The sequence below is a fragment of the Uloborus diversus genome, chromosome 4 (genome assembly GCF_026930045.1).
Source record: "Uloborus diversus isolate 005 chromosome 4, Udiv.v.3.1, whole genome shotgun sequence".
In the NCBI taxonomy this organism is placed as follows: domain Eukaryota; kingdom Metazoa; phylum Arthropoda; class Arachnida; order Araneae; family Uloboridae; genus Uloborus; species Uloborus diversus.
In genome coordinates, this window is record NC_072734.1 from 170,106,543 (window position 1) to 170,117,976 (window position 11,434).

Below are 11,434 nucleotides of genomic sequence, written 5' to 3' on the forward strand. Positions count from 1 at the left end.
TTTAAAATTGCTGTGCTAATGTCCTCTTCTCCTGCAACTTCCTACCATTTTAACGTGATGCCTTCCTTTTGCTTTAAAAAAGGGGGGAGAAGTGCTAGGCTCTTTCCATGCTGTGGATCGAGCTGAAATAGTCTGGACTAAAAACAGCAGTTGCAACTGATAGACCACTTGTAATGGACAAAATATACTAAGTGTCTTCTGAAAAATGGATTGTTTTATCTGTTTAATAGTGGACTCAAATTTAAGATAAATATTGTATGCTAACTTTGAATTTCATGCTCATTAATTTGTTTAAAGCTTGAGGTAGCCATAAGAATGTTCCGTATTAATGGAGTGCATTTAATGCTCCCAGTTATGTCGATTCGAAAAAATTACTCCTTCTTAAAGGCTTGATAATCAAAATATAAGTCTTCACCAAATATTATTAATGTGAACACAAGCCTTCTGACATTTTAATTGCTTCATAATATTATTTTTATATTAATTGTTTTCCATTAAACTGATATTTTTGTGTAATTAATTTTGGGTAATTTTTCTGTGGCTTTCCTAAGAGAACTTAAGTAAATTAAAACTTATTTCAAGTGTCAGAAAAATATGTATAGGGCATTATTGCTAGTGTTATAAATACTTTCACAATTAGAGGCAATTTACTGGTAGCCTCTAAATCCTCTTTTGGAAGACTAGTTCGTGAACACGTCCCTGCCCTTTTCTGGCATTGTGAAAATGACAAATGTACATGTAAATTAGAAACTAAGCTGCCTTAAAATAGAATATCAGGCAAACATGTGCACTATTTACACTTTACTAGAGTAGAGAAAACGCTTATTCTTACTTTGAGAGCAACAAAGTTGCTCTCAAAGTAAGAAGAGATGCAAACAAGATTTTCTAAAAATCTCCTCTTCCCTCTTCAAATGTAAATTGAATTCATTTGGAATAGTATTCAAGTGAAATATTGTGTTGATTTGGAAGCCAAAAATAAAAAATTGATATAAAAATGTGGTTTTTCATTCAAATCTCTTTAAAAAATTAAAAAAAAAAAAAAATCCTAACCAATGTAAAACTTGCATATAGTTCATCACAGCTCCCCATCCCCCCCCCCCAAAAAAATGGTTTTGCTTGGGGCCAAGCCTTTGATTACTTAATACTGAAAGTTAATTACATCCCAGGTACTTATGGCAATGTTGAAACTGCATATTTTTCTTCAGCAGATAAATGCTGTAGCATGTAATTCAGTGTCTTATCTAACACATAAATGCCACATTACATTAGATCAATTCAGAATTTATCATTTTACCACTTACCTGAGCTTTTGAGGCACTCAATTGATAACCAACACACAGGCATGTCAAGGAAGGCGGGTGCACTTGCTCCTTGGCTTTGAGACTCATAATATGTGTGTGTGTTATTTTCAGGTGTAACACATTTTGAGTATAGTATACACCCTATCTTGAAAAAATGTGAAAAGATGGGCTTGTGTATGTGCTAATACAGTTTCAATATTGAATAGCGTAAGTACTCTGATATACCAGCTATAAAATATCATTTTTTATTTGTCACGTCACATAGTAGTCCTGAAAGATGATTGTCAATAAAAATGGTCAATGTAGCCAAAGTCCTCTTAAAGTAAGACTGAGAAGAAAAATACCTATTTCCCTTTCAAATTTTTTGAAATCTATCCTTTTTGTTTTATATTTTCATGTGCTGTTTTGACGGTGTTTTAATGCAAATAAATACAATAATTTAAATTGCAGTTAAAATAGAAATTAGTTTGTAAAACTTTCTTAATTTATAGGTAAATTTAACTGACCCAATTTTGTCAAGATTTGATGTGCTGTGCATTGTGAGGGATCAAATTGACCCTGTTGAAGTAAGTTGCTTTTCTTACAATTCCAATGAGTTCAAATGCATAAACTTGGAAAATTTATTGTTTCCTTTCTTCTTTCAGGATAAACGTCTAGCAAAGTTTGTCATCCAGAGTCATGTAAATCATCATCCTGGTAATGAAAATGTGGATAGGACAAATCTGCCTGAACTGGTTTGTAAACTTCAAGATTTTTTTCAATAATCATTTCTTAAATGCATTTTTAATTTTATCTAGAAATGTTCCCCATAAAGCAACTTTTGTTTTTCCAATAATGTCCAAAATGTCTCAATTTAAATTAGATTCATACAATTTTTTTTTCCATTGAATTTTTATTTTCTTACATTTATTATAAATTTCTGAACTTTTTTACTTCAGCTGATTTTGTTTGGAGAGATGTTGTTTAAAAATGTTAAAAAGAAGTGTGACATCCTTTAGGGACAGCCCTTAAGCGATGATTTGTTTTACTCTTAGAAATACTAGGTTTTTTATAAACTATTTCAGAATCCTAAAATTACAAAAACTGTAGGATTCAATGAGCATGTCCACCAGAACCTTGTTGTTAAATCAAACATAGCACTGTTTTTCCAATTCTCATTTGAAAAGAAGTTATTAATTTACCGCATAAATATAACTTTGCTTCTTAAACAACTAGAATCAAGGGCATAGCAGGGGGAGGGGCATAGGAATAACCTCTATAATCTTTTGTTTTTTAAACCCATGTGTCTAATCCTAATGTGCTAATATGTATGTGAAGCTTATTGTGCCCCTCTATCCCATCTCCATTCCCAAGGAAAAAATCCTGGCTGAACTTGTGACCAGATTCGAATGTAACTGTTCATTAAAAACTAAATGATGAGACTCAAATTAGTTTTAGCATGGTACACATATTCAGATATTTTCTTTTACAATAATCTGAGATAAATTCAAATCATCTGATTTGGAAGTAATAAAAGAAAAGAAAAAAAAAAAAAAATTGCAAGCACTAACAGATTTAAGCAGTAAGACTTGTTGATTTAGTTTCCAATGATAATAGAAGGATATTATACATAATTAAAGGAATGTAAGTTCTAAAGGAGAAGAATTGTTGGCACGTAAGCGTTTTGAATAATACATAAGAATATCAGTAATATATGGGTCATTCTCCAAAAAGTAACTTTTAAGTCACACGCACTTTACAGTAAAAGATTTTAAGAATAGTTCATTTAACAATATTTTTACATTCTCCATAAATGTATCCATTTAAATATGTCAACATTTTTTGGAAAAAAAAAATTTAAATATTTTTTTGCTTTACACATGTGAATTCTCACCTCCGTGGCATGTCAAACACCTGGTGTAGCTCATAATGATGCTTAATAACTTGTTTAAATAAAACAATGAACTTCTTGTTTAAATTTTTCCTCAAAAGTGTCTCAAACACTAAATGCTCAAGTGTATTTAAATTTTTCTATTGTGATTTAATTTGTTTTAGTAAGATAACGGTGTCTGTCACACAAAAAATTCTCACCTCCGTCACCTAAACTCAAAATGCCATTCCTCACTAACACGTAGCAGTAATGACATCAAAATTTATTTTCCATGATACAAGGGAGCCCCCTTGTTTATTTTCAGCCATAGTTGTGAGTTTTTGTTGAAAAACAAGAAGATAGATTTTGCTTTAAATACTTAGTGTGGTTATTCTAACTTCTCACCTCTGTGAACTTGAATTTCAGGGACGTAAATTTATGTAAAAAAAGAAATCAACATGTTTTCATATGCTTAACATGTGCAAATTGTAGCAATGAAGGTAAAAAAAATTCCATGAACAATGTATCTATTAGGGCTATATTAATGGAAAGATCCTCACCTGCGTAAATCTCACCTCCGTGACAGACCTTATCAATGTCGTCATTTCTGAGGTGAAAATAAATGATGGAGGGGAAATACATCAATAGCAGGCATTCTACCAAAATTATAAATTGCCAGTATATCCTCAAATTTACTAAATACTATGTTTTAACATACATTTGAAACTACTAACTAAGAAAGCCGTACTTTAATTAAGAGAGCTTATTATTATATTCCCAATATCCCAATGATCATTAAAATAGCTGATTGTTTGCACAATTAACAAAATTACTCCTTTGATATTAAATTGGCCTTGATTTTTAAATATTAAGTTTTTTTCTTTTTTTTATTTCTGTGAACTGGTATTTTTTTATATTTTTATTTATGAGTAAAATATTTGGAACTTAGCTGGGCCATGGTTACTTTTAGTAGGTAACACTTTCATGAAAGAATGACAAAAAAAGAAAGCAAAAGGTTTCGAAATTGAAAAATATTTGCATTTAAAAGTTACGTTTTCTGGAGAATGACATAAATTCTGAAATGAACTAGCATCAGTAATGAAATAAAAATACATTGATAACAAGTCATTTCATATGTGATTATTTTCTGTTTTTAAACTTAGGTAAATATAAGTTTTTATGTATGATGCATCAAGTTTTTTTCTTGTTCATAGTGATTAGTACCTTTAAATGGATGCCTCAGTTGCCAAATCAGTTAACTCCACTTTTTGAAAAAATCCTCATTTCTGCTTTAATAGAGCTTAATCAATGCTTAGAATGTGAATTTATATTAAACTTTTGGTTCAGTACATTTCTGATCCTGCGACGGCAGAAAATGTAACACGAGGGCCCATTCACTCCTATGGATAACACTATCTTCTTCATCACTTTTCTCAACTTTTTATTTTATGGAGTTAATCGATTTGGCAAGTAAAGCATCCAAATACATTTCCATGCAACACGCGATTTTACTCTTTATGCTCTCTTAGGTTTGCTTAAGACAAAAGGGGAGAGAAGAGTAATGTTAGATTAAAAGCATGCTAAATTTAAAGATTTGAAAAGTACAATGTGTTTGAAAATGATTTGCTTTCTAAACTATTATTATTGTTTAAAATTTTTATAGGAGGATCCATTAATGGCTGGAATCGAAAAAATACCTCAAGATCTGTTGAGAAAGTATATAATATACTCTAGGGAGAAGGTGCATCCTAAGCTACAAATTGATCAAAAGAAGGTGGCGGATCTGTACAGTGAACTCCGAAGAGAAAGTATGGTATGTTAAGTGTTTTTCTTCTTCCTATTTCCTAAGTATTTCATTTGCATTTCTAACACTATTGGGTTTCCATTACATTTCTAACACTAATTTCAAAAAAAAAAAAAAAATTGACTTCATGTTTGAAAACTTAAAAAATTAATTTTCATGGTAAATCAAAGTTTTTTGATTAATTATATTTATGTAATCATATGTATTTACAAATTTGCCATTCAGCAAATTACTCTAAGGGCTGCTTAAACATTATTTAATAACTATTAAGCTTGGATTTTCTGAAGGAAAAAAAAAGTTTTTTTTTTTTTGGATAGAATGTTTTTCAATCCTAAAGAAAAACTAAGTTGCAAATAGCTTTTTTTTTTAATTACTAAACATCTGTTTCTTTTAAAATTTTATTGTTGGACATCCTTAAGGCTGATTAGCTAAATGATAGAATAGGGATGAGTGAAAATTTATTCTACATTGTTAGGTTAGGAATGTTACCACATCAATTAATCATCTGGAGCTCTGTTTTTTAGGGAGTAGAAAATGATTCACTAACTTCAACTTATTTTTTTAATTTTCAGACTACTGGTAGTGTTCCAGTGACAGTTAGACATATTGAATCCTTGATTAGGATGGCTGAAGCCAATGCACGTATGCATTTAAAGGATTATGTCCAGGAAGATGATGTTAATATGGCTATTCGAGTTATGCTTGAAAGCTTTATTGACACTCAGAAATTTAGCGTCATGCGTTCTATGAAGAAGGTAAGTTCTATTTTAATTCACTCATTTTCCCAGTGCATTAATTATTGTGACTGTTTTTATATTTTAAGAGGGGAATAAGCACAGCCGGAAAAACCTTCTGGAGGGGGTTTTTTGATCAAAAAATCTTCTGGAGGGGGTGGTTTGATTAAAAAAAAACCTTCTGAAGGGGGTTTTCTGATCAAAAATACCATAAATCCAGAGGGTTTTTTGGTTAAAAATAACTTCTCAGGGAGGTTTCTTGATCAAAACAGTCCTTTCATATTTTTAAACTTCTGTATTAGGATACACATTTTTGCTAAAAGCAATGCCTCTGAGGAGGGGGGGTTAACCCCTAAAACACACCCTTCGCTGCACCCCTGAAGAGAGGTAATGTAGTAGTACCTAAAATACCTGATGTAAGGATATTATTGCTGCTATTTAACTATGAATGTGGGCATTAATTTGATCCAAAATAAGTGTACTTTAAATCATGAAGAAGATTTTAGATTTTAGCATGCAAGAATGGAGATCCTTATGTTTGAATTTAACACAAAAATTGAGAATCACCCAAAATATTTTTAGGGAGGTTTAGAAATGCTTTTTAAATGATGCATACTGTGGTGAAATATTTAAACTTAAAGAAAAATCGTTTGAACTGAAATAAAACAACAATGTCCCGATTTTTTTTTTTTTTTTTTTTTTGCGTTATTAGTGTCAGGGTTGTCAACTGCTCCTCAGTTTAGGGAGTTGCTCCACAAAAACAGAGAAACTCGGCAGTTCCGCAAAGAAGTTATTTTGCTCCGCATTTCTAGTTTGGTCTTAATTCTGACCTGACTTATCAAAGATTTGAATAAAATTAAAATTATTTTCATTATATTTTGCTATTTTATTGTAATAGGCATGTAAATATGGGAAATTAGATATGCTTTTACTCAAAGCATGAAATAATGTTTAAAGCTGTTTTATTAATTTAAAAATAATTATTTTTATGCTAGTGCTTAAAATGATTATCAAAGCTCAAAATAATTTTACATAAGAGGTTTAATTTTTTTATATTGAGTTTTATACAAAATACCACGCTGCTCCGCAAACTTTCAAAATGATCTTAGTTTCTCCAAGGTTAGCAACCCTGTTAATGTACAAAATTTTTTTAAAAAATTAACCACTTTTCCATTAAATTTTATAATGATTAATTTAATGAATAGGCACATATTACTTTTGTATAAATATTTAATTTAATCAATATGTATATGTTCCTTTTCAGACCTTCTCACGTTATCTGTCTTACAAGCGTGACAACAATGAGCTACTGTTATTCGTCTTGAGACAGTTAATTCAGGAACAAATAGCTTATATGCGAAGTCGCTTCACTACAGATATTGAATCTGTTGAAATACCGGAAAAAGAGCTACAGGAGAAAGTAAGTTTTTATTTTCTTGTGTTTAGAAAAGTCTTTGAAACATAACTATTTTTGAAACCAAAACGTTCTCCCAAGTTCTAGTTAAAAAGATTTTATTTCAAATAAAATGCATCACTTTAGTTTCATTCTAATTCATTAGCATCATATGTAAGGAATTTAATGTTTTTTGGGTGATATTGGAATTAAGACTATGGTGACAAAATAGTTTCAAGAGTTCTGTTTTAAGATTTGATGAAACTGCATCTGGCTTTAAAAAATCTGCATGCAGAAGCGGTGCATACATGCCTACATGTTCAAAAATATTTTAGGGTATCAGAAATAATAATTTTCCACGAAATATACAATCAGTGTAATTTAATTTTTAGGGAATGTGTGAAAGACAAAGATTGTTTGCATTATGCAATCAAAATAAGTGGTTAAAATTATTAGCTTTATTTTTGCAGTATTTGTTCTTCCTTCTCTCTCTCTCTCTCTCTTTGCCTTTAGTTCTTCAAATAACACAATATTCTACTGTTTCATCATACTATTTTATTCCCTGTAGTGTGTTCTTAATTTTGTTCACTTTTCTACTCAAATTTAAATCATAGTTTACGGAAATTTTTCATTTTATACATGAAATTGCGAGTATTTTCCAGCTTAATCTGAGTTGAACTTCAGAATGCAAGTGTTTCTTCTTTATAAACTTCTTTAAAAATTTTTTTTTTTTTTAATGCTAAAATGTTTTGATACTTTTACTGTAGGACAGAGGGGCAGAGTTTAGCTCCAAATGTGAAACTCTTTTCTACACACACAATTGTTCAAACTTTAATTTCAACACTTGATGGCAAGTGTCATTGTATTGTAGTGAAAAATAATGAAAATACCATTGAATGCAATCTGTCACACTAAAACATTTGTTAAATTAAAATTTATGGAAACATTTCACTAAGACATTTTTTAAATTAAAATTTATAGAAACATTTTTCAAGAAATGTGATAGGTCAAGATAGGCTTTGTCAATTTCGTTCATCAAAGTGGCTGCAGCAAATAAACTAGATTAAGCTGCAGTAATAATTTTTTTTTGAGCAATCACGATTGCTTATTGCATAGACTAATAATAAGAGTAGACCGAGCTATGGCAACCCTTTTGCTGCTCATAAACCAAACCATGTGACTGGTGGATATCCTAGCAACAGCGGGCGTTAATCGTAGCAGACGATCAACGCCAGCGCGAAATAAAATAAATAGAATTGATGGAACACGGAAGAATGATCTTTTATGGAGTCCGATTTGTAAATTTGTTATTGTAAGTTGTAAATATTTTGTTAATATAGTGAGTTTTTCGTTTAGATAGTATTGTGCATTTTCTTTAGTCAATTTCAATAATTCTCTAAGCAATAAAAGATGCAAGCGACCAAGAAGAATCAGCAAACGGTAAGATTTTTACCTACAGTTTCAATTTAAGATACCGATTAGTACATTTTTGCGTTAACGCAAAACGTTTACGCCATTTCGTTCACGCCAACGCTGACAGCTCCAAATGAAATAAAAGTTACCGAAAACTGATCAAAACTATTACTAATGTCAAAATAATGCATAACTAAAAGAAAAACAGTTCAATCTCTGCACCTGGAAGTTTTTTTTAATGAAAACACATTGTCTTAAAATACATGTCGAGTGCCAAACTATAGATAATGCTGCCATCTAGCAACCATGCTGCCAAAGTCTTCGCCAAGCCCTTCCACTAGTCACATGATACATCTATGAACCAATTTTCTTCATCAGCAAGAATGAGAAAGCTCGGTCTACTCTTATTATTAGTCTATGGCTTATTGTTCTCACTTGACTGTTTTGGTGTCCTATCATTTTATTTTCCCACTAGCACTCTCTGCCAGCACCACCGTCGCGTCGACCGGCATCACGATGCTGCTCCTCTTATGACAACAGTCTCCAGGTTGCGTCCATATCCTACATGCACACACCTACACACTCATGCCTGCGCACAGACACAAACACACACTCCTACACACACACACATACACACGCCTGCACACAGACACATGTGCCTACATACACACACAAACGCCTACACAAACACACGCTCGTGATTGCAAAAAACATAATTTGAATTCAAGATGCCAAAAATTCAAATTAATATAATTTTTTTTATTAAGCCGAGAAGCCTTTTTTGTTAGTTTCTGTATTTGTTTTCCTTGCCAATGCATTATAATATAGTAACTAATAGTCAGTAGTACTGCCACCTTCCCCCTTTACTGACTCTAGCATAAACTGGGGAGGTCAATAAATAGAAAAAGTTTGTTTAAAAAAAATAATTACTGCATCACTGGTAGCTCCAACTGCACAATTTCCTGCTATTTATTTGTTTGCTCGTTCAAACTCCCAGGCAAGAACAAATGAACCCCCCCCCCCCCTCAAGCTTTGTTGTAAAGTTGGTCTGGACTCTATCCTTTATGTTCAATATGCGTTCTTTAGATACTGCAATACCTCAACAAAAAACAGTGTGTTTATCATCATATATTTTCGATTTATCTTATATGTATTTTTTCAATAAAGGGTTGCTGTGAAACGTTAAATGAAAATTTTCTCATTTAGCTGTTAACCTTTTTAAATTTCAGCGTTAAAAAAGCTAAAAAATTGATTTTAGAAATCACAAATACTATTTCAAAACATATTGATTTTATTTATCTAACATTTAGTAAAATTAGAAATAAAAAGTAAAAAATATAATGCATATAACATCTTTTTAACTGTTTCTATGTTGAAACAAATGTATCTATAAACTTTTGAATTCAAGAAATTTTTGGTTTGCTGTTTGTGGACTCGTGTAGAACTTTTGTTTTTAAATTTTTATATTTTACTTTTTAATCTTCTTCTTCTTTTTTTTTTTTTGCTAGTCATCTTGTCACTCTTAAACTTATGCAAATTTTCTGCTGCTGCCCCGCATAAAATCATTCATTTCTTCCTAAGAACTAATCTTAAAGATTTCACCTTTTTTAAATGTACCTTTTAATATTTGGAGCAGCAATATAGCTTCAATATAAAATTATAACGTAAAAATAAAAATACCTCAAGAGCAAAGAGAAAAGTTGATATTCATCTTCTCAGTTCTATCACAGAACAAACTGGTTAAGCAGCTAGTCAAAATTGATTAATGGACGATCAAAATGAAAATTTCTATTAAAATTTGAATGGAAATTTTTTATGTCTGCAAAATTTTCTTTACATCATGATTAAGTTTGTTAGTTTTTTTGTTCCGAGTTCTATTTCACTTCTTGACTTGGTCTTAAATGCTTTATTCGCTGCCAACATGCCAACTTATAAAATCTTACAATCTACCCGGTGGCTATATTTCTATGCATTTTTGACCGTTATAAAGCAAAGTATTAAAATTTGAAGTATTATAATATTTTCAAATTCTTACCTTTACTTGATCTGTGCTTTTATAAGCAAAAAATAAATTAATTAATTAAAAAATAAGTATAACTTTTATTTCTTTGAACTTAAAACTTTGAAAAGTTGCTGATTTCGTAGCTTTCAAAAATTGTCTATCAAAAACTTGTTTAAAACAACAGTTTTTTAAAAAAAATCTTACAGATTAAAATGTTCTCCATGCTGTTATCCGTTAAAGAAGTGTGCAGTTCTTGCACAAATCTGCCATTAGACCGTACAATCGTACAAAACGTTCGAAAATCTTACAATGTACGGCTAAAATGTACAAGTTGGCAGCTATGCATGTTATGTTTATACTTTGTCCTATCTTTTTTTTTTTTTAAAGCAAAGCTTTTTGTCTAAGTCCTGGGTTACTTTAAATATTCTTAGGTGAACTGTAGAATGTCTTTGATATTTTTAGTTTAATGATTATGTTATGTTATTATTTCTTTACAGGCACGTCAAATTGACATTCACAACCTGGCTTCATTTTATGGAAGCAACTTGTTTAGTGCCCATAACTTTTTGCATGACAAAAGGAGAAAAGTAATAGTGCAAAGGATTTCAAGGGATAGTTAAATGAACATTCCAGTTAAAATCAACTTGTAAACTTGTAAATTTTAACTATTACCTTTAAGAGTATTTTTGGTCAGTCTTTTAAGTGTTATCTATTTTAATAATAAAGAGATGCTTCACTTTTTAAGTGTTTGTATTTATTTGTAAAATAAACTTTCTCTTTCAAAATTCTGAAGAACGTAAAATAATAGTTTGATAATTGATTAATGAAAGTGAAAATTTAAGTTTCTCAATACAAAAGATCATGTTGGGTTAAAGTTTTGATACTAACGAATACTTGCATCCCAAAATATAAAAATGTATGCAAAATAATAAACTCTT

General features: G+C 30.6%; 1 protein-coding gene across 1 annotated transcript in view; it reads left to right on the forward strand.

Annotated features, from left to right (window-relative positions):
* The window catches only part of LOC129221452 (DNA replication licensing factor mcm2-like), a 44,166-nt gene extending 32,988 nt beyond the window's left edge, over window positions 1-11,178 (forward strand). Inside the window, exons 13-18 of the mRNA XM_054855932.1 lie at window positions 1,793-1,867; window positions 1,946-2,035; window positions 4,814-4,963; window positions 5,527-5,709; window positions 6,953-7,108; window positions 10,994-11,178. Of these exons, the coding sequence (XP_054711907.1) occupies window positions 1,793-1,867; window positions 1,946-2,035; window positions 4,814-4,963; window positions 5,527-5,709; window positions 6,953-7,108; window positions 10,994-11,116 (777 nt within the window). The 3' untranslated portion in view covers window positions 11,117-11,178. The remainder of the gene's footprint in view (window positions 1-1,792; window positions 1,868-1,945; window positions 2,036-4,813; window positions 4,964-5,526; window positions 5,710-6,952; window positions 7,109-10,993) is intronic.
* Window positions 11,179-11,434: the final 256 nt, after the last annotated feature.